Raw genomic sequence first — 24411 nt, 5'->3', positions numbered from 1 at the left:
ATGCAGAAGCAAGGAATGACAGAAGTCCTTTTAGTCAGTTTTCAGACTTAAATATTTGTATAAAGTAACAGCTGACTGTAGAGCCTCCTAAAGATACAGTTTTCCACAGACAACATTAGAATTAAATTTGAATGAGCAAATATATTATCTGAAGGCAGAAAATAAATATAAGTGATCAAAAAATGCACTTTCCTCAGACTCATAATGGGAAAACCCTTTTTCAAATTTGTGAGGTTATAATGCCTCTTAAATACATAATTCAGTTTCTCATGGGGATATAGGTACTATTTTAGTTAACAGTTTGATTTTGGTTATTCCTAGGCAGTAGTCCAACTGTAATTTAAGTACATTTTCCATCTTTATACCATTGAAGGAAAGCAATTACATAGAGAAACTGTAATAAAAGAAGACATAATTACTCAGAGATAGATGCAATACTATTTGCATCAAGCAAGATGTAACCAGAAGCGCAAAGGAAGTACTAATGCCATTTGAAAGGCACTGATAAGTTTTAATCTGGAATACTATGTGTAACTGACCGTCAATAATCAAAAAGCTTGAACTCATGCTGAGTAGGAGGAGGTTCTAGGAGTTAAGAGTATCTAATTAAAAAATACACTAAAGGCGCTTGGCTGTACAGCATGAAAGCTAAGAAGGGAAATGATTGTTGTCTGTAATAATATCACAGAGGAGAGAAATTCCCACGTGGCATCCCCGTTACTGAAAATAAAGAATAGAGCATTAACAAGTGAAAGTGGTTTCTGCCTGTGAAACAGCAAGACAAAAAATGTTCCAGTATGACAAGTGGTGGTAAAAACCCTTCCTTTTTCTGATATCTTTTCTTCATCTCCATGATTTAAGAACAAAGGCAGATGAAACATTGCCAGAAGTAGCAAGAACAGGTACTTTATCACCCAGGAAACCTTTTCTATTTCAGTTTGGAACTTCTAAGTTCCTACACACTGTCCATGGTTTACTGTGTTACCAAGTAAGCTACCTTGTAGGTAGGGTAACCACATTTTTAAAAGAATATATCTGTTTTTCTATTTACTGCAGCTAAAGGTAAGCAGTAGCAGACTTTCAAAGAATTCTCATTAGAATAGTAAGCCAAGTTAGACTTGTCTCATGCCTCTGATTTAAGGAGTTTGAATTATGACAATTTAGGGAAGAGTAATTAAAAATCTGTCTCTTAATATTGTATATTATGAGTGGAGATTTTCAGAGGCCCATGTTGCTACTTCCTAATGCAGTAATTTGTAGAAATTTACCAAAGATGGATCCAACTGTATTTGTCCCTACTGTTGGAGCAACAAAAATTCCCACTAATTAAGAGCTTTTGGTCTATCTAGACAAATCAGACATATTGGAGGAACGGGACAGAATGCACAGAACTGTGTCTTGCAGATTTAATAGCAATACTATGTTTTCACAGAATGGGGTTGGAAGGGACCTCTGGAGATCATCTAGTTCAACCCCCTACTAAAGCAGGTTCACCTAGAGGAGGTTGCACAGGATCACATCCAGGTGAGTTTTGATTATCTCCAGAGAAAGAGACTCCACAACATCTCTGGGCATCCCATTCCAGTATTTTAACATCCTCAGAGCAGTTTCTCCTCATATTCAGATGGAACTTCCTGTGTTTCGATCTGTGCTCGTTGTCCCTTATCCTGTCTATGGGCATCACTGAAAAATGTCTGGTCCCATCCTCATGACACCCACCCTTAAGATCTTTATAAACATTGATAAGATCCCCCCTCAGTCTTCTCCAGGCTAAACAGACCCAGCTCTCTTGCCTTCCTTGTAATAAAGATGCTCCAGCCCCCTCATCATCTTTGTAGCTCTCTCCTGGGCTCTGTCCAGTAGTTAGTTCCTTGTCTTTCTTGAACTGGGAAGCTCAGTACTCCAGATGTGGCCTTACCAGGGCAGAGTAGAGGGGGAGGAAAACCTCCCTCGACCTGCTGGCCACACTCTTCTTAATTCACCCCAGGATACCATTGGTCTTCTTGGCCATAAGGGCATATTGTTGCCTCAAGGTTAACTACTTGTCCAGCAGAACTCCCATGTCCTTCTCTGCAGAGCTGCCAATGAAGTCATTTGGAAGAGATTTAATGAGTAGAAGACTAACTAGAAGGAGTAAAACAGAAGCAAAAGAGGTCACCTAGGGTGTAATACGCAGAAGAGCGAGGGAAGGGGGGGGAAAAAAATTATGGCACATGATTGAGCAAGCTGTTCTGATGCAGAGAATGCCCAGGAAAAAAATACAGGAGTCAGCCTATTCTCTTTAGAAAGCCTAATGATCCCAACAAAAGGGCTGTGCTGACTACACTCTCTGGCTTCTTCCTAGTGTTTCTTTTTTCAAGTCCAAGGAGAAAGAAAATTCCCCAGAATGAACAGTTCATTCACATGGATGCATTTTGAGCACTTACCAGCAAGGTTTAGGTTTCATTGTATAAAACACCATCCAAATGAAGGGCAACTCTTTGTTCCCTGTCACAAAGTGCTCCACAATGAGCCGGAATGAATGTCTGAGCATCTGGGGAAAAAATGAGGGAGGAAAATGATGAGAAATAAGGGAAAGAAAGAACAAAGTTGTGGTAGTCGTAGAGTAGCCTTGATGGGAGGAATTCGTTATGTTACCTAAAGTTTAGCAGAGCAGATGTGAGCTCTTGAAGTGCTGTTGTGACCCCAAATACATTTCAGCCATATGCGAACGCAGATATGGCATCCTTCTTCATTGGTGTATTTCTTTTAATAAGACGACAATACAAGTTGTTTTCCCTCCTTTGTCTTTAAACACTATTTCAAAATCACAGTCTAAATGGAAGTTACTCTGGTATGTGATAAGGTGCTGAAAAGCTTTGTAGTGTGTTTGAGACGTGATGAGGACAGAGGGGCATGTCACAGACAAATTTTAGGGCTTCTTGTCATGGCTTGTCATACCCTAACAACAGCCGAATGGAAGTGTCTTAAAGAAAGCCCAGATATACACGAGGAACAGAAGGCAATTTCCATTCTTAGTCTGTGTCCATAAAATAGCTTTCAAACATATCCCCAAGGTGTATATCTGTTGTGCATAGAGCCATGAGCAGAACACTGCAACTTTTGACCTCTGTATTCTTATGCCTTCTTGTATGTGAAATTCAGCTACAGTGTACTCTGAACTGAATGATGATTAGTATCAAGAGATACTGTTCCTTTCTTTGTGCCTCTGTGTCATTTGAGAACAATTTTTTGACTATTTCAAAAAAATTACCAGTGAAATAAGATTTACTTGAACCTCAAGAAATTTGTTTCTGATCAAAATATAGAAATTGTCCCATTAAAAAGGGTGCAAATCCAAGTTCTGACAGCAAGCACAGAATTGGAAGAATCTAGAAATGTGGAGTATGATGCTATTTCTATTGATTATGAATTTTGAAATGCTAGTTCCTTTCAGAACATGGGAAGAGTCAGATGACTGCTGTGCTGATTTGTTTCAAATAATGTCTTTTTGACATCTCTAGTGGCCTTATCAAGCAGTCCAGGCACATTTTTGCACTACATTGAATAGTAAATGTATTTGTCTGAGTGCTGAACTTCTAGTAGGGAAGTTGTGGTATATTTCAGTTTTAATTACTACTCAGATGACATAAGTGGACTTCAAGAGCTGCTGACACAGGCTGGATTTAGGTATTGGTGATCCAGTGCTCATCAGTTCTTGCAAGATTTCACCTAAAGTGAAGTGATTAAACAGGACATTTGAATGTTCCCTAAAATGAAACTTTTTTCTGTCTCTTGGAAGCTCAGATGTAGGTGCCATCATTGCAGCCCCTTTCTCTAGCAGATAATTATTTCCTTATGGAATAAGGCACTAATTGTCGTGGATGAAGATGGGAAAGCTGGGACCATAAAGCATAGGGTTTTGACTGGGATGGTGTATTGGTCTTCTGGTCAAACCAGCCTTAATTAAGTCTGTGGTTAATCTACTGTTAATTTTTTGGTCTTAAATTGGGTTATTTTCTCTTCATGAGGCACATTAATATATAAAAATTAAATTATATTTTAAAAGTTTCCTTTATTAAATGTAGGTGTGCTAATTTCTGGTTCGATGATTTGGCTGCTCAACTTAACACTGCATTTTTCCTTAGGTAGTGTTGATAAACTTTTTGTCCTATCAGAAGCCATGAGATGTTTATAATATTCCTATAATTATTCCATAAAACATGTATCTGTTCTGACACACTAGGATTTTCTGTTTGTTCTGTATGTATATAAATTGTTGCAGAAGGCATAAAATAGAGCATAAATTGTCCAGAGAAATTAGGAATTGTGACTATACTGGTCTTTATCATGGGATTGTGAGGCAAAAAGTTGCAGTAAAATGTTGCCATTTTGTTTCCACTCTATGTTTACATTTAATTCTGGAAGAATTAGGTTTGTATGTCCAGGACCTGTGAAATATCTTTGCTGAATTGCTTATGAATGTCAGATTGAAGTCTAGAGGATCAAACTCCACATCCTATCTGTTCAGTAAATTAACAGTCAGTTAAACTCATTTCAGTAAATTAAAGGTTTGTTTGCTCCACTGCATTCATATGATGTTTAATCTGCCTGATAGAGAAAGGTTTCAGGGTCTCAGCTGATGATGCCTGTTAGGGGTTGCTAGTTCTCACTTTTATTTTGCTTACTTATGACTAGACGTTAATAATCAGTTACATTAATTTGCTTATGAAATAATTCTAAGTTATCTAGGTTTTTTCAACAAGTGTGCTAATGTTGTGGTTGAGGCTCAACATAAGAGAGTTGAAGCCTAAAACAGAACAGCTGAAGCAAAACAATGTGATTTTTATTCTGGAAGGGTCTTTACAGATGTTTTGTTGGTCGTCTTCAATTGCATTATAGTTTTTTTTGTTGTTGTTTTCTTCTTTTATGGGGGATTTGTTATTGAGCCTTAATGATGCTAAAGCGTTTTACAAAATGGAATCAACAAAGTTCATTTCAGCATTGCAAGGGGCAGTTGATAAGATTTATTTTGGTATGAGCCTGGATATCTAATAGTGGAGGGAAAAGATCAGTATTGAGCTGGACTAACCTACATAATTAAAGGAAAAGGCCTAAGTATGCACTAAGCATATGAGAAGTCCTAAGATCAATAAGGCTACTTAAACGCTCAATGCCAAGTAACAGTTTATTTACATGGGTTTTTTTGAACTGAGGCAAATATCAGTCGTGTCAGCACAAACAAATGAAAACCTTTAACATTTGCTATTTATTCTTTCTTGTGTTTTTATTTCCTCCCCATGTCTGTGCTCTGTTTTCATTTGATACTCTATATGACTGCTGCCTTAGTTCCAGTATTAAAATGATCATGACTAGATTTAATTTCTGACTGAGGTTCAGACTTGCTTTGGCCCAGGGAATATGCAGTCTCCTCAGATGAAGGTTGAATTGACATTGTAAAACATGTGGTCAATTCTTTCCCTCTTTTGTACGCAATTTTGCCTGTGAGAACTGAAAGTTGCACCTGAAATACATCTGTGTAAATTTCATCATCTAAAATATGCTTAATTAGAAATCTTTCACAGGTTTAAGCCTTAGATGACTTGCGGTTTTGTATAACGGCTCCTTCTTTTGAAACTTATGTGTCTATGTTATGTTACAACACAAATATTGTGTTGCTTGTCTCATGAGGGAAGTTGAAACAGTAGGATTTTAAAGTTTGTTCTTTCTGAAGGTGATGGTATAAGGAGGTGGGAATCATCTTTTTCTTACTTAATGATCCATAGAGCAGTCCAAAGAGAAGTATTCTGGGGGTGCTTCTAGTTATTTATTCTACAGGCCTAGAGAATTGAGTTTAATCTTCAACTGGTAAAAAAACATATTGTTCCATTGACATAACTGCTGGCTGAAATTCTTATTTTTAATCTTGTACCAGCCAAGAATCTGGTGTGTAAAATCTGCCAAGTTTGATGGATGCATTGTGCATGTCTGCATGCTGTATTTAGCTTGTAGATGTTTTGATGAGTGGGCACAAAAGTAATTATGTGGGAATATCAATACCAGAGTGAACTCCAAGCTGATTATGAAAAGTATAAGAAGGCCTAAATAGCGAGGAGTTAAAGTATGTGTTGGTATATAGTTAGCATACTTCAATTGCTTCTGTGGACTGATCAGAAAAATTGAAAGGAGACTAAGTGCAAAGAAGAGGCAGTCATAGAAGGGGAAAGTTGAGAGGCAACTTCTAATTTTAGGCATTAGCTGAAGTGTTTAAGGCTGGAGTTCACTGACTTCATTGAACATTTGAAGTTGGTATGGCTTTTTATTCCCACTCTTGTGCCACAGCCACCTCCTGCAGCTGCATGTTAAATAGGATCAGGCCTTTTGGGTGAGGGGGCCTGGGTCTTCTGAGTCCACTCACAGATAGTATTAACAGAATTCAGGCCAGTGGTAGGAGATCTGTCATCTGCAGTAGGTGCAGGATGGCTTAACCAGCTCTAGCTGCATGTTACTTAGCAAATTATCTGCATGCCTTGTGTTTGTAATGTAAAATGCTGTGGCCCTTCCATGTGCCTGGGTGCCTCAGTGGCTTCCATACTGGCCCAGGTGATCAGTGTGACTAAGGAGTCACTGACTGACTGCTGTGATGAAGAACAGAAGCCCAGGACCAGTATGAACTTCCTTGGCTTGAGGCAGCACCTCTAGAAGGAACACCGCTTTGCTGCACCCAGTAGCTGTGGCTTTGTTTTATTATATGCTCCAACAGAACATTCTAGTAGTCCCATTTACATGCACACTGTCTACCCTGTTAAATCACTCTCCTTTTATCCCACTACGTTGTAATTCACATGTCCAGGGACAGTGAAGTTAGGAAATCTGCTTTAGACCATCCAGCTGGACCTCATATTCAACAGGTTTTTACCTTTTTACACTCTTATCTTCTGACTGGCTACCATTACCTTCCAGAATTATATCCATCCAGATTCTGAATATAAAGACAATCAAGAGATGAGTAACCTTCCTTCAAAAGAAAGACTGGTGCTATGTGTCTCCAAAATTCCAGCACAATTTGATTTATTAAAATAATAAGTGTTAATATGCTCAGTGCAGTGTTTTATCTTCAAATGTATATTTGTCGGGGAGGCACTGAGAGCAGCTTTTCAGTTTAGACATAACGCTAGTCTGCTCCATCAAATACTCAGAAATATTTGGATAAAGCTCTGTAACTGGAGGCCAATGCTGCATGTCTCTAAAAAAATAGATTTAATAGCATAAATCTGAACATATCTGCGTTCACTGCAGATCTAATTCAAAGTGGAGTCTTAAACCAAAAATTCAGCATCACAAGATTTTGTGTCTGGACATTAAAAACTTCATTAATGAAATTCAAACAGCAGACAAGTGAATGTCTCCGAAGAGCTTTTGTAGTGTGTATATATTGACGCACATGCACAGGTACAAACACACATACATGTGCCTCATTGGTTGAGATTGTCCGTGTTAGAGGACTCTTGCAGAGCTTGTGATATTCTTAGTTAGATGCTGCTAACCTAGGTGCTTTTGAGTACTTCATTTGAGTTCACAGTCCATTTTAAGTTCAATGTTAGCTGATCTCCATTTCACTTTAACCATGGTGTGCTGTCATGAATTTACTTTAAGGGGTGAAAAATATGTTATTTAAAATTGAAAACAACAGTGTAAGTATGTGATAGCTAGCAGATTTTGTAACTTACAATTCTGGAAGAATCAGAAGTAATTAATTACAGAATAAATATTACATGTTATGCACAGTTCAACTTTTCTTTACTGGATATACCGTGTAATTATCCAAATACACTTCATGCCTTCATGCTCTGGAGTTTGATCTCAAATAGAACTGTAGGGCTTGGTTTTCCAAATCCTTACCACTGATTGTAAGGGGAATATCCAGATAAATTGTGAAATAGTTTCTCTTTTTTTAGGACACTTCTTTTCTGAACCCAGAAAAGAGAGTTTATTCTGCATGTTTTTTAAGTAGTAACTATACCCTGTCTAGAAGGATATTTCTTAATCTCTTTCAGAAACAAGAGCTTGGAGCTATGATTTTCTTGAGGAGCTAAAAAGAAGAAGGTCTTGGGCAGCATGACAGCTAATGAGTAGATCTGAGGGAGAAGAGTGGTAGGAGTGATGTGATGTAGAAGGAGATGGAGAGTTTGAAAGTGGCACAGTGAAAGCCTCAATTGAAAACACTGGTCTGAGAGAGATGGTAGGTTTGAATGGATATTAAAACTCTGGGGTTACAGCAAAATAGGAGGTGGAACTCTGTGGGAAGCTGTGGTCCTTTGGGGCAGGGTTTGATGGTTTCAGGGCTTCTGGATTAAGAAAGAGAGAGGTCACAAGAGGGTATCTTTAGCTAGGACTCTGGTGTGTGGCATGAACCTTTCCCTTTCTTCTTTTTTCTTTTTTTCTCTCTCTTGTCTGAAATATAACAGACTTATGACAAAAATAGCCTTTGCTCATCTTTTATTTCTTTATTGACTCAAACAAATCATAGCAGTGTTTTCTTATCACATTTTTTCCCTTCAATGGTGAGTAAATTCAGATGTGGTAGAGACACTCAAGTGCATATGACCTGGATTTTCTTTAGTGTATGAGTCTGGATTGAGACATACTGGAGTGAATAATGCTCTATACCTTATTGTTTTAATATGGTGTGAAGTTTGAACTATCAAAAGAATTTTCCTTTTTACTTGTGTAATCATTACAACTAAACTTTACAACAGATAGAGCTATAAATTTTTGCCAGTAAACCCAGTAACCTGAAGTTTATTGAAGGGACAGACATAGCCCCTGCCTATTTTCACTCCCCTAGTCCATTTTCTTTTCTAATTAACCCAGATGCTAAATTAAGAGTATCTCTGCTTTCTTCAGAGGAAAATATTCGTGTGAGATCAGAAAAAAACCTCCTCACTTTCTGACCAACGAATTGTTAAAGATGAAGAAGAATCCTTAGCTTGAGACAGAATTCGCTTGGAATTGCTAAATGCAAGTCATGTAGCTGAGCTCAGAAGAGACAAGGTCTATTCTTGGGTAGGCATTAAATACCATTATTCTGCTTACCACATTTCTGTTAGCTCAGAGGAGCTTGAATCTCAGCTCCGACCATTGTCTCTCTGTAAGCTCAAATATATTGTATAACATTACTTTCAGATTTCTATGTGAAATAGATTTGAGAATATTCAGCTATATAACCAAAGAGGCTAGCCTATGTTGGCATTAATCAAATAAAATACTTAAACCACCAGGAAATTGGGGAGGGGAAGAACATCTCATCCAACAGGTTTTATGTTATCAGCTAATGATTTTGAACACAGGAAAAGTCTGTTTTGGTCACCATGTTACATTTGTTCTGTTTTGTTTAGTTAATATGTCATTTTTGCAGAACAAATTATGTCACGATGTCTGATCTTCCTCAAGTTCTGTGAATGACCTTCTCTCCTGGAAGGTTTTGCTAAACCATATTTTAAAAACCTCTTTGTGGGTCATCTTGGAACAAAAGTGAGTGCTAAATTTAGCTTTTATTGATGGAATTGGGGCTTGCAAACTCAAACTTTCACACAGAAGTTTTAACAAAACTTCTCTTGACTAAGCACTGGAACTTTGCTATTGTGCCAAAAGAAGACAAAATATTATGAAAGCAAAATCATTTAGCTTAGAAACTTGATGGTTGACTTTTCTTTATCTTCTGAGCTTCATGTTAAGTTTTGAGCGGGTAGGGGAATGCATTGATGTTCTTGGCAGAATCAGTTCATTATTAAAGGGAATCAGTTTATTATTAAAGGGTGTTGGAATAGATGACCTTTGAAGGACCCTTTCAACCCAAACTGTTGTATGAACTGTTGTAAGTTTAAACTCTGAAAACAACATTTTAAACAGTGCCCTGGCTAGATGAATCATCTTTGTCTGTTAAAAACCACAAAATATTTACTATTTGGTTAAACAAAATGCTAGGAAATATAATAACAGATAATATCTCTTCTGAATAACAGTTTCACTAACTGAAATGCATTTGGCTTCTATTACATGATCAAACCCAAATTATAAAATGTCAGGAGCTGTGTAATTACATCCCTTATTTAGTGTTAATGCTGTACCCTGCTGCATGTTGTGCAGATTTAAAAGTTGAGAGCTGATCTGCTGGTGAAGAGCAAGTTCAGACCAACAGTCAGGACAAACTTGCTAACCAAGAGGCACCCTCACCCTGACAAGGACCCTTTTAAGAGGGAGATGAATTTTCTTTTGCCCAGCAAATTTGCCTTGCTACTTTCTTCAAAAAAGTAAGAAAGAGAGAGAAAGAGCCCATATTTTTTGCATATATTGAATGGTAACTGTACTCAAATGTATCTGTAGAGCAATTACTGACATCCACAACTCTTCTTGCATTACACTTTAAGGTATAGCTTCCAGCACCTTCTGGAATCTGGGTTTGCAATACATAGATACATAATTTTCCACTACCTCTGACCTAAATAACATTAAGTCAGTAGATCAGAAATAAGCATGTATGTGTTTGGCTGGATCAGGGCCTTGATCTCAAATATCATATGTTAAAGTTTTTGAACTTGGAGATATTGGAGATAGTCAAAACCTGACTGGACAATGTCCTGAGCAACCTGCTGTCATTGACCTTGCTTTCATAAGGAAGGGGAGTTGAACTACATGATCTCTAGATCATCTCAGCCCTTCTGTGACTCTGTGACAGTGTTATCTTTTTTGGCAGGTTTCAACTTGCCAAAGACAATGGTAGGAAGAATGGAACTTAAGCTAATGCTTTCCAGTGAGGGAGCAGTTCTGTACAGCCCATGAGAAACACCATTGCAAGCCACTGGAAGTAACCAAATTCGATCCTAGTAGATATTTTGTGGACTCCTGTATATTCATTTGCATAAGTTCAACCAGAAAACATTGTGTATGTCAGGCAATATCCTAATGTTGAGAAATTTTGGACATGTCTTAAGGGAGTGATTGGCACTTCTAAAGTCTAGCTAAATCAGGACCACATTTCTTTGATATGGAGAATATTCTAAAGAACTCTCTCGGATATATGTGTGATCGGGCAGGTGATGGAAGAGGCCAGAATGACATGGATTCATTTCTCATTTTTGCCACTGGATGGCTGGGGGAGCAAATTATGTCCTTGTAGAGATAACTTTATCTTCTGTGCTTCAAGTTCTTGTGCTTTGAAAGTGGCCATCCTACAGCTCTCCATAAAACAGCTCTGGGAACATGGACATTGCTAAGAGCCCAAATATGGTTAGTAATATTAACTATTGAAAAAGAACTAAACAGGCTTTCAAGGGATCCAACAAAAGTTTTATTAAGTTCTGTGACAGGATCAGATGCAGCAGAAATAAGTCTAAAACCTTGAGTGCTGGAGTAAAATAGTTTCTTTTTAAAAGTATGGCATTGCTAATAGACTAATAAGGGCATTAAATTTTTAGAGCACTAGTTACTTTGAGAAGTTTGTAAGCAACACAGGTATAATGTTTTAGAATAAAGTATACTTTGAAGACACTAAAAAAATCAAGTTGAGTTTTTAAACTTTAACAGATAATTTACTGATGTTACAATTCTGTTACTGTAACACAGTTGTGTTTAAAGTTAATCAATAGAATAGTGTGTATGAAGTAAGTTGTGTAGAACATAATATGTAATCGTAGCTTACTAATATGTATGTCGTTTGACAAATTTTAGGGAATAAAAGAATATTCTTGAATGTTTAATGAAAAGAGGAGCTGTGCCTGTTCTGGTTTTTGAGAAGGATTTTTGGCCAGGGCAGGAGAGGAAGGTTTACTTTGTTCACAGTTCTTGCTGGGTTTTCTTTACACTGTTAAAGAGTACCAATCTTTAGTCTTTTAATGGGTTAACTTCACAAACATGCTTGATTATCTGAAATAGCTGTAAAAGTTTCCATGTGACCCTTTAGGATGAACTGAATTAATAGAACATACTGCACTAATCTGTTTTTCTAACAGTCAATCTAACAGTCAAAAAGTGTACAACTTACTTAAAACAAGTTTACAAATTATATTCATATTGCTGTAGTTGATAATTAATGCTATTAATAAGTACAGAAGTAGTCTGGAAATACTTGATGTACTTGTATACAATGAAAAGGAGTATTCTCCAAGTCCCTACTATAGCTTTCCTAAATCTGGTTCGTATGATTCACAGTCAAAGTGGCAGATGTTGGAGGCACTTACAGAAGTGCCTCTTGGATAAGTTGATAATTTCATCTGTCTACGTAAAAACAGAATTGGGAATCTTCTTTGGCTTGCGTTTATTTTTAAGATTCCTGTATTAGAGTGTAGAGAAGAGCTTTACCTGCTCCAGTTTCAGGAAATCCAGTGGTGAGACAGTATGCTGCATGAAACATATTTCCCTGAAGCAGAGGAGCATATTTTGAACTGTCAATTTACTACAATGTTTGTTTAGCTTCTTTAATGCATGTGAATGTATGTAATGTAATTTGCAAGCATTTTGAATAATATAGACAATAAGATCAAGGAGCCTTTCAAAAAGAATGGGAAATTAAAAGGGCATAATTCTTCTTAACAATGGGATCCCAGTTAGAGCCAGGTAAACAAAACCAGAAAAATTAGGTAGATTAGAGCAGTTGAAAAGGAAGAATTCATATATAGAGACAGCAAAGTAATGAAATGTCAGCTGTAAAAGCAGACCTAAGAGAATGCCAGGAAGCATACGACTTGCCACACTGCTTAGGGAGAAGAAATTAAATGCAAAGATGAGAGTGGCAAAGCAAGAAGAGATTGTTTCATACTTCCCATCCTCACTTTAAGGACTGATTCCCACTTACTATGTTATAAGAAGTAAGCTATTACATGTTTAAGCTAATTTTGCAGAGCTTCAATAGCATAATTTGCTTTCCTGTATTAACAGTAGGTCATTTCCACATTTTATTGTTTTGCAAAAAGCAGAGCATGACAGTCAGCAACTTCAGACCAAGTTGTAGGATGGCACACAACTGAGAGCCTCAGGAGCAGATGTTGAACCACAGGTCCCAAGCTTGACATTCTTCACAATTTGGAACTTTTTAATAAAGAAAAATGCTTTTGATAAGTGGTTATTTTTTCCTTATCTATTCTCAGGGTTGCTCTTGTGGAAAATATTCCTGAAGGGATCAACTATTCAGACAGTGCACCTTCTCATTTGTCCCTTTTCCAAGGCTGGATGAATTTGCTTAATATGGCTGAAAAGTCTGTTGACATAGTATCTTCCCAGTGGGACCTCAATCACAGTCATCCATCAGCATGCCAGGTATGTCGTAGCCTAACAAAAGGGTGGGACTTTAAAAATCTGTTCTTGTTGTTTCACTGTTAGTTTTTTAGAACCACAGCCCTTCCCTGTAGCAGACCTATTAGTTTGAGTAGTCTAAAAAAAAATTTCTTATGGGGATTTTCCTGCCAATACAGTAGTTTTCTGAGAGTGGTGGTACTCTTGGACTAGATAACACATCCAATGCATATTCATATTACTTTCATCTTAAGAGAGGATGTCATTGTGAATCTTAAGAAACCTGCAAAATTGTGCCTATATTAACTCATCCATACTTTGGCAATATCCACAAATCTATACACTTATTTTCTGCTTGGTGCAACTGTTGAAGTAAAGGAGCAAGGATGTGGATTAATTCTGAAGCCAAATAGATGGATAGAATTGCTCTTATAAAGAACAATGTAGTATTGAATGATTTATCTTTTCAAAATGAATCTTGGGAAGGAGTGGTGTTCAAGACTTCTGCAATTAAGAACAATAGGAAAAAATAATAAATCATAGTGAATGAGACAGGCATGCATTAAAATGATGTTGTGCCAACAAACACTTTATTCTTGAGAGCAATCCTTTTAGAAATATGGTAAAGGCAGGTTTCCACTTAGTATCACTGGTGAAACTATGATATCAAAGAACTCTTAGGCTGAGAATATCCCCTGTTTTCCACCAAATGGATTCTTTGCTGAAAGAAGCCGCTGAGCCAACATGAAATGGGGTTCAAATGACAGCTGGGTAACTATAAGGAATCAACTCCATTACACTGTGTCACAAACTCTACAGTTTCCTGCCTAGTTCTGTTGATGCTGTGTAGTAAAACAAAGACTTTCAAGTCATCAACTGGGTTCTACTTCTTTTGAAAGAGCTTGTAGCCTAGTTGAATAGCATACATTAATTTTCTGCAGAATAAATCTGCTGCATGTCCATTTAAAAGAGTGAAAATCTAAGGTGAGCAGCCAAATGGAAAATGTAGTGCAAAGCTTTCCTTTTAGAATGCTTATAAATATTGGAATATAGTTTGCGAATAATATAATACACAGCTAAGCATTATTTAAATTTATTGCCTAAGAAACATCAAACCCATGTACTGTCATTCAAGCAGATGAATTCAAAGAGATAGTGCCTTAGATGTTCTTAGAGTGTGCATGAATCTTTTAAAAATGTTTTGTCTGAAAAAAATTCAACATGTCATTTGCTTTAAAACCAGCAGAGCTTAACAAATCCCAAGCAGAGGACAAAAATAGCAAACTGTAAACTGGGATTTCAGTAGCTAAGTATCACATCCATTCACTGTTCCACATTCTTATGCAAAGTGAAAACTGTAAGGTATTGCTGAATGTCAGAGCAGGGAAAGGAAGGGGAGACATGCAAGAAGTGGATTTGCTTTTTCATCCTCAAATGCACTGTTAAATCCAGAAAAATGAAACATCTTTCATAATAGTCTGTTCTAGCTATCTATTTCTGCCTGCTAGTAGTCTTACAAAAGTGAGTAATTACTTCTGTTTAAAGGCAATTAATATTCCAGTTCTTTCCTCGTTTGTACAGCAGTGTGGGCTGAACAGCTGATAGATCTATCTGTCAAGCTTGTTCCTGCATCCTAAACCACTATACTCTTATTGGCCAGTCTAATTGCTAAAGAAATTGCCAAAAGGTAGTGTTTCTTAGGCAATCGTTACTCCAGAGAACGTACACAAAACTTAGCGTCTGAAAGGAAGGGGAGTAAACTTGTGTCATTACATCTGCTTTCTCCACTTGTAAACAAAATCGAAATTTCAGAGGAGCTTCAATAATTGTGATTTAGTAAATCTCAGAAGTACAAGTCAAACGTCCTCAAGTCTTTACAAAACTGGGTTCAGGGAAGTTTGCCCCCAGATAGCAGAAGCATTATGCAAGATAAAGGGGTAAGATGCAATGCTTCCAGGAAGTATGGTGCTTAGTAAGTTCTAGTTTTTCCTTTAATTATTCTTGTTTTATCAGAAACTAAAGACATAACCATTTTCCATATGGAACCACATCCTGTTCTATAAATAGCAATTTCCATTTTATGAATATTCAAGGCATATTGGAAAGCAAAGTTCTCCACAAGAGCACTTCAATAGACACAGATTTTTGAAGGAGAAAGGCTGAGTAGGCTAGATTGTTTTTTCTTAATTGGTTACAAGGTTTAGCTATATTCTCTGTATATGTGGTTGTGTAATTATGTACACACATACATACATATACACACACACACATATGTCCAATATACATAGTGATGAATATATGTATTCGGACAAAATGGACAGTATGTATACATGTATTGATTGTGTGTATACATATATATATGTATGTATGTACGTATATATGTAGGCATGTGCGTATACAAAATCACAGAACTTCCTGCTGTGTTTTTCTTCATTTTTGTTTCTGGGTATGTTACTTAGTGTCCTTGACATTTGCCTGTCCATGTTTGTTGTTAAAAATCTAAATAAACAGTCATTGCTGACTGAGCTGTCCAGGTCTCAACTGCTGTGCTCAGCCATCTGAGTTCATGAGTCTCATTAAATTGGAGTCTCCAAATGCAAATGCATGATGCTACAATGATGTGCGTGCTTCCACAGCTTAGGCAGGCAAGTAAACAAATATTTGTTTGGCAAAATATAGAGCAGGTTTTCTACACCTGTTTTTCTCAGAAAAAAAACATGTGTTTTGGTGACTTCATGATATCATCAGCGTGCATTTTCAGGATAGTAGGGTAGTTGTCATGCAGTGGCTTTGACATTTTAGCCAAATGGGAATGTGTGACTCCTCCCATGGCAATCTGATGTTTAGAGATATCAGAGGACAATGGAAACACCATTTTTGAGGATAGCTTTTAATTCATTTGCAGTGAAGGGAAAGTTGAACATAAGATCATGCCAATTTCATGATTTTCAGAATTCATTTCCTCTGGCTCATCTCATGTAAGAAACTTTAATTTAGAGTCACCTTTTCATGGTTTCAGCAAGTCCTTCCTCACAATTTTTTTTTAAGTTTAACAAGTAAGAATTAATGCCATCATGGTTTATTAGTATTGCCGTAAGACCTTGCACAGCTCTCACTGGATGGCTATTTGGATGATCAAAGCGTAGATCTGTGCCTGATTTTTATAACGATCACACAGAAAACAGGTAGTTCTCACTATCTCTGTTTACCTCCCTGTGGTTCAGCTTGACAGAATGGCTTGACAGAAGACTCCCGCTTCACCTGGCAGCCACTTGCATGAGACATATTATCCAGCTTTGTAATGAAATCTCTGACAGTGAGTGTTGTGTCAGCCTCAGGCATGCACTGCCCAAGCATCTTAAGTGATTTTTTTGACAGAACAAATGTTAGTCCTAAGGCTTAAGTACCCTTCCTTGACAATTATTAAAGAATGCAAATAAGTACAAATAAGAGCACTTCTCCACCCAACAGGTACCAGAAGAAATCAGCCACAGTCAGCTATAGAGATTGCAGTCTATTTTCTGTAAGCGCATCTTTACCTGAACAGCTCTGGAGGCAATGCCATTTCCCTGTTGCAGCTGGTACAGGTTGTGGCATAGAAAATATTTTTTTTTTAAAGTTAGTTTGTAAAGTGAAAGCATTTTTAAACCCTAACTGAAACTCCAGAAATTTACAATCTCTCTCTTTTCATTAGCTCTTTTGCTAGAACAATTTGGGAAAAACCTTTCAGTGTCACTGTTCTGTATTAAATGGCAGAAGTTAAATTTAGGGTTTCTTGATTTATTTGCTCTCTTGGTTTCTGCTGGCATGCTACAATTTTTAGTGATGTTTTATAGATACATCCAAAGCTTTGATAATAGGATAATTTTTAAAAATATTAGTTTTATTTCTATGGAAAGAAGAAGCCCAGCATCGTCCAAACTATACAAATCTTAGTTGCTGACAAGTCAAATAATTCAATTTTACAGTACTTCAATAAATACATTTTTATGTTCGTATCTCCTCTGTTTTATTTTTAATGAGGAATGCATGCTGAGAAAGAGACAACAGCAGGCAAAGGAAATCAGCCAGGCTAGAATCAGTCTGCGTAGTGACGGCAAAGAAATTGCTCTGGGGGCAATTTCTATGCCTTTTGGTAATGACAACTACCTTTTTTTTTTTTTCTTTAAATTCACCAGGTGGCAGGTACAACTAGGACTGATGTTTCATATGTATGGTGGTTTAAAGCTACCATAAGAATATCAGTCTGCTCATGTGGTACTTTTTATATTCGATTTTGTCACTTTCAGTCGTTTTTTTTTTGAAACAGCCCTGTGAAAAGTATGAGAGCGTATTTTATCAGGATAGTCAGATTTCTAGTGGTATTGTTTGTTGAAATGCAGATACAGTATAAGGTAGCATACTGCAGTTTCGCAGCACTCAGCTGCTACTATTTCTTAGTCCTCACCAGCTGAGTATATAGAAATGATTCTGATTGCTGTCACAGTTGCGCAGCAGCCTGGTATTGTCTCACAAAGGGAGTGTGGTCTGAATGACAGCATGAGGGTTTGTATTCAAGAGAAGCACTTCAAATGTGCTGACAGCAGTGACAAAACTCTTCAGACCTTCTGTCCTGTCTTCTTTCCTTTTCATAGAACAAAACAGTAAAGCTGCAAGTAAACATGTCAGAAAGTATAGAAACTGAGTTTCAAATTAATATTAATGGGGAAGAAGGCCAGGTTCTTCAACAATGAAGGAAGAATTTCTAGTACCCTACTTTACTATAGTACATACATAATTTTAAAAACAAGTTGTGAATTTTTCATAGTTATTTAAAGTGTCTAGACTAAGCCTTGGTGAGCGTGTGAATGCCTGCTGAAGGATGATGTAGCGAGAGATGAGACGGATGAAAGTCTTTCCAGTTCTGGTACTGGGTGGTAGTTTTTTGCATACGTGTATAAACACACATATTTGTGGTGAGTGCACTCCCAGCCTTAACCATCACTACTTAGAGATGCATTAAATGTTTTATCCGTTTGAGGTTTTAGCATTTATTAATATAATTGGATAAAAGAGGATATTATAAATGCGTAGCTTGTGCTGTCATTGATGGGAAAAGAGAGAGATTTTCAGAGATATCTTCATTCAAAAGCAGGGCTGCATTTTCAAGTGATCTAATCACCCATAAGCTGGACTGTTCAGCTGGCAGCATGGCCTGTAAAGAGGTGGTCTATCAAGGATGCTGTGTTGGTCATATCAGGGCATACTAAGATCAGGTAAAACTCAGGAAACACTGCCATGTTATTTTTTTGTCCAAAATAAAATTAATACAGAAAGTCCAGTCTTGCTTATCAAAGCTTTTGTAAATCATATGTAAATGAAAGTGGCAATCATGTCCAAAAATAAGCACTACGGGGAAAAAAATGTAAAGAACCATCCCCTGAAATAATTTTATCAGCTCTAGAGGTTAACTTTCTAAGCAGCTATGTAGCAGAACAGTTAATGCATTAACTTGTACTGATAACGGAAATCACTTTCCATCCAATCTCAGAATGCTTTTTCAATGTTCATTTTTGTATGCTAGAGTTTTCTACTATGCTTCTAGTCAAAATCAGCTTTTACAGATAACCCAAACAAAGGCAGTGTGTCTTTGTCTGTGTAGTAAATTAAATCAACACATAGAACCTTTCTGAGTAGCAGTTTCTACAGATATGTATTTAACTAATTTACACCATACAAGCCTTTTAGTCCTTAATTTTCCCTGCTCAATTTTTGTGAAGATATAACTAAAGAAAATCAAATCTTCTGAGGTAGGTAGTTCTGTCCCTCTACTCCACTCTGGTGAGACCCCACCTGGAGTCCTGCATCCAGCTCTGGAGCCCTCAGTACAGGAAAGACACGGACCTGTTGGAAATGGGCCAGAGGAGGCCACCAGGATGATCAGAAGGGATGAAACAGCTCTCCTGTGAGGGCAGGATGAGAGACTTGGCGTTGTTCAGCCTGGAGAAGACTCTGGGGAGACCTTATTGTGGCCTTCCTGTACCTGAAAGAGGCCTGTAAGAAAGATGGAGACAGACTTTTCAGAAGGACGTGTTATGACAGGACAAGGGATAACGGTTTTAAACTAGAAGAGAGGAGATTCAGGCTGCACATGAGGAAGAAATGTCTTACTATGAGGGTGGTAATATACTGGAACAGGTTGCCCAGAGAGGTGGTAGATGCACCATCTCTGGAGACATTCAAAGACCAGGCTGGACAGGGCTCTGAGCAACCTGATCTAGTCAAAGATGTTCCTGCTCATTGCAGTGGGGTTGGACTAGATGACCATTGAAGGTCCCTTCCAACCCAAACTCTTCTATGATTCTATGACTCTGTTGTGTCTAGTCAGTGGACCGAGAAGAAGTGGGTCCAAAGGCTGCCTAAGCTCTGGCATGTCAGGAGCCTGTTGCCATGGGGGAGCTTAGGGATGGGGCAGGGCATGGTTTGGAAGCTCTGCAGACAACAGTACAGTAATTGCTATTCCCAGATTTGGTTAGAGCCCAGTAGTGCCAGACCACAGCGATTGCTGGAGAGACTCTACGGGGGGGAACAGGGCACCCAGGAATACTGGTCTGTGCTTCTCTGCTCCCCTAGGATCACAATGGTGCTGCTGCATAACTCTTCTCCCAAGTAGCAAGTGATAGGATGAGAGGAAGTGGCCTCAAGTTGTACCAGGAGAAGTTTAGGTTGGATATTAGGAAAAATTTCTTCATGGAAAGGATTGTCAGGAATTGGAACAGGCTGCCCAGGGAAGTGCTTGAGTCACTATCCCTGGAGGTGTTTAAAAGATGCATAGATGTGGTTCTTAGAGACATGGTTTAGAGGTGGACTTGACAGTGCTAGGTAATAGTTGGACTATATGATCTTAAAGGTCTTTTCCAACCAAAATTATTCTATAATTTCACACTATTATCTCAATAATTCTTAACTCTGGTAACATCTCTCCCCCTTTTCCTTAAAAATACCCAACACAATCACTGATGTGAGAATTAAGGATCTTTTTACTTTCATGAGGAATGTGAGGGAAAGTCACTCCTTGACTTGCACAATTCAGTAAGGGCTTTCAGGTGTGCAAGTTAAACCATGATTGTTACTTCTTACATATTGGACTACCAAGTCACCTCGAGAAATGCTGAATTTGAGTAAAAGAAAAATTTGTGACTTCATGCAAAGCATGTTTCTGTTTTCCTGTTCTGTTAGCTATTGTATAATGCTTTCATTGTGGCAGTGTCTTGCTGACTACTAAGTTCCTGTGAGCCCTGGGATGGGTGCTATGCTGTGGATTTGAATCAGCAAGCAGGTACATGTTGCAAAAATAAAACATAAGCAGTAGTTCTGTGTTTCCATTGCAGCCTCTGGCTGCTCTGTAATTTTAAGAAAGCAAAGTTTTAAGATGCTGAATATTCTTATTTTGCCACATATATTCGGAATAGGTTCATATTAAAATGTAGACCACTGAAGAGCTACTTTCTGTGACTGCTTAATGCTTAAGTTCCACAAAGGCTAAAAGTGTCAATCTGTGCAGGCAGTTACAGTGCAGAGGGTGGCTTTCCACTGGCACTCACTGCTGCTCCTGGGTTTGATGTGGGAGGAGGACTTCTGTCGGAGGTTTCGTTAGTCCATGCTATGTCAGATTGCGTCATCCCAAACTGCTTTTGCTCTGGCCATTTTTGATGAATAGAAAAGTGCTTTTAAGATTTTTAGAGTGACAGTTTCTACAAAGAATTATCTAACATGGTTCTGTGGAAAGCTTTATCTTCTACCTCTTTGTCTGAAAGTTGATATGACTGCTTTTTTGTTTTAGCATTACCCTGGGGCCAGCATTATATTGAATCTAAAGTGAATTGTTTAGGCAGGCCAGGCACTTCATCAGCTGCTTAAACCCCAAGTTTCTGTGTATTCGACTGCTAACTGCAACTGGTGTCTGCTGTAGTAAGCTAGAATAACAAGGGAATGGGCTCTAACTGTGGTTGTAGTAACATAGCACAGAAATGATACAGTGGATATTTTATTGACATTGTATAGTTAGATGCTTCTAATTAAGTTAAAATATTGACTCTAAAAATTAAAAATCTACTATGCAATCAGAAGGTCTATTTTTTCTCTGTTTCTTGGATACGGAAAAAAAAAAAAAAAGTTGTGATTAAAAATTTTATTTTATTATGTGAAACAAAAGTCTTGATTTCTGTTTTAGCATATACCTAGCTCAGCATGAGATTCTCTTTTTTGTTCTGTGTTAGAAATAGGGCTTAAATAGTAAAGCTATAATAGCTGAAAAAAGAAAAGCATCTGAAACACATGTCAATCATTGTTTTCCTTCTTGGTATAGCTCATAGAAAGATGAGCATGCAACCATTTGAAAACATATTGTACTATGGTTAGAACCACTTACAAAAAATCATTCAATACAGAATAAGTGTAATAAACTCCTTTGCTTGCACTTTTCATCCCAATTTAACAGAATGTAATTATTTAGAATAATGTTAATGTAAAAAATAGGTTTGCAGCATTAAAAACCTAGACCATTCTCTGCCTGACACTTCTCATTGGTAGTATTGCGCAATCTGGGGAAAAAAAGCAGCAAGTTTGGCCTTCAAAACAGTATTTCTCCAATAAAAAGCTGCTTGAGTTGCTAACATTTAGGGTAGATTTAGCCATATCTAGGAACATATTTACTCAACTCTTATACCATATGTTTTCATTTTAACATGTATCTTTAATTTATTGGCAAGCTGTTTGAACAATGTTATGTTTTACAACTTCTGTTTTACTTTAATGCCCTTCCCAGGGTCAGCGTCTTTTTGAAAAATTGCTCGAACTGGCGTCCCGAAATATTGAGATAAAACTAGTGAGCGATATACTGCCCGTGGAATCAAAGGTATTAAACGACTTGAAAACAAAGGGTAAGACCAACATCTTTATGTTGTTGTGCCATTGACTGCTACATAATGTTCTTTTTACTTAAAATGCAAACTCAGATGATGTATAAAATGCACACTAGTGTTTTAGCACTGTTAACCTATAATATTTCAGCTTTCTCTGGCTCATAGTTATCAAGAATCTGAAACTCTGTTATTTTAGTTGATGTTTGGAGTTTGCAAGTGATTAAGAAGATGGTGCAGTGATTAGATAGATTTTTAAACTCACTACAGCTATTCCAATGGTACTCACTACAGCTATTCCAATGGTAGGCAAAATCAACTGAGAGACTGCTGTCATACGTGTGGGACAAGAGAGCTTCCTCTTTTGAGCAATAGCAAAATAAATTAATAAAACAACAAACAACATGTCTATTGCACTGGTGATTCTGAAGCACAGGAAAATAGACCATCAGTCAGATTTAACTAACTGACAAGGTTTTCTGTGCTATGTATATTTTTTAGGTGCCTGCTTTCCTAGTAATTTTTTTGAGGCTTAACATCCCTGTCCAAAGCGGGATTACACACTGACAATACATGACTTAACTTGCTTTATGTAAAACTGTGTGGAAAAATAACAAAGAGAGTTTAAGAAATGCTGAAAGAAATTACATTCTCTTAGGAGTTCTAACAGTCTCACACACGCTTCTCCTGAAAAATAATACACTAATTATCTCTATAATCTGATAAAAGCGTGATTTTTAAGGGTAAGATACATTTTTTCAAAGGGCAAAAAGTACCTGTATATTTTGATGGTGATCATTTTTGGCACTGCTATATGGATCACAGAGGGAATTCTAAAAAAATTAAGAAGTAAAGCATTTGCTATATGTCCTAACATAACATGTCTGTTGATGGTAAAGAGTAAAGAACACTCCCAACAAAAATCAATATTTATTTGTTTAAATTTCTTGTAATCTCCTGACTGGACAAGGAAAAGAAAATTACTAATGAAAGTACTTGTCTCTTAAAGTGATCATCTTTTGATCAAGACTGACATGATATTTAAATGTAATAACTGCAGAGACTTGTTATTTAATGACACTGCTTATTCCAGCCAGGGCTTTGATTATTTCTGTTACATAACCAAAAGTGATATAAATCTTTTGATAACTATGAAGAATACACCAGCTTTGTCAGACATCTGTGAAGTAAGGAATTATCTTTTTCTGACACTATTGAAAAATAATATCAATGCCAATGGAACTGTCTTTGAAAAAGTGGTTTCTTTTCCCTGTGATTCTACTGTCCCAAGTTCCCACCAGTCAGAGGAGATGAGAGGTAGCACCTGTATCTTTATATTGATGTACTTGGTAATAGATATTTTGGCTTTTATTGAGGATACCCAATATCAAAAACTGTCCTCTTTCCAAAAAAAAGATGAGTAAAAATTTTAGTTAGAAAAAGGAGAGATGTTTGTCATTAACACTTCCTTCAGTTTATGTGGGAATTAATCGGCCTTGTGAACTTCTTGGACAAATAAACAGAACATAGGGTTTTACAATTTTCCTAGCTTCACTTTCCCTTATGCCTTGTTTAGATTTCTAAGACAAGAAATTTTAGCGTATTCAAATGAAATTATCAATATATTCGAGTGCTATGAGCTACAAAGAACTGGAGAAAGTCACTTTAATAGCATAATTCTTGTGAGTTTTGCTATCATCAACTTTGAAAAGCTTTGAAAAACAAACAAAACAAAACAGACTGCATCAATTTCCATTAATAAAACAGTAAATAAAAACTTATCTATATTAGCCTTTTTCATGTCTGCTAATAAACTGAGCTGATTGTTCCTAAGCAGCAGATATGTTTGGAGCCCAAGCCATGGACAGTAGCATGAAGAGAAAGCACAAACACAGCCTGTGAGACTCTGGGAGTCTCATGTGTTCCCAAGCCTGCCTTCACCTTGCTGGGTAAACATAGACTCAGCCTCTTCTTTGCAAGGCAGATTGTATGTGAGAGTCAGACTGCCTCCAGGCAGTGGGCTGTCCTACTAAATGTAAGAGAAAGTTGCTATTGCACACGGAAGGTGAAAGAGCCTTGCCTTTCTTTTCAGTGGACTGGGGGACCAGAACCCCTGAACTGTGCCTCCATGCTGTGCAGGCTAGTACCTGGGGTCAGGATGAGGGATAATTTGGGTGTCAGCCCCAGGATGTACTTGTTAGATATACCGGCCAGGAACCTTTAAGGATGCTGCAGTTCCTTA

At 37.4% G+C, this 24411-nt stretch overlaps 1 protein-coding gene across 7 annotated transcripts in view; it reads left to right on the top strand.

Annotated features, from left to right (window-relative positions):
- The window catches only part of PLD5 (phospholipase D family member 5), a 180972-nt gene that overhangs the window by 98121 nt on the left and 58440 nt on the right, over positions 1-24411 (top strand). For 5 of the 7 annotated variants that reach the window (XM_065057849.1, XM_021296011.2, XM_021296006.2 and 2 more), the window contains 2 exons: positions 13125-13293; positions 22076-22190. In XM_065057849.1, the coding sequence (XP_064913921.1) occupies positions 13125-13293; positions 22076-22190 (284 nt within the window). The remainder of the gene's footprint in view (positions 1-13124; positions 13294-22075; positions 22191-24411) is intronic. The other 2 variants (XM_065057848.1, XM_021296012.2) reach the window with 1 other exon arrangement.

The sequence above is a fragment of the Columba livia genome, chromosome 3, assembly GCF_036013475.1.
Source record: "Columba livia isolate bColLiv1 breed racing homer chromosome 3, bColLiv1.pat.W.v2, whole genome shotgun sequence".
NCBI lineage: Eukaryota > Metazoa > Chordata > Aves > Columbiformes > Columbidae > Columba > Columba livia.
This window is presented reverse-complemented; position numbering and strand designations above follow the sequence as displayed.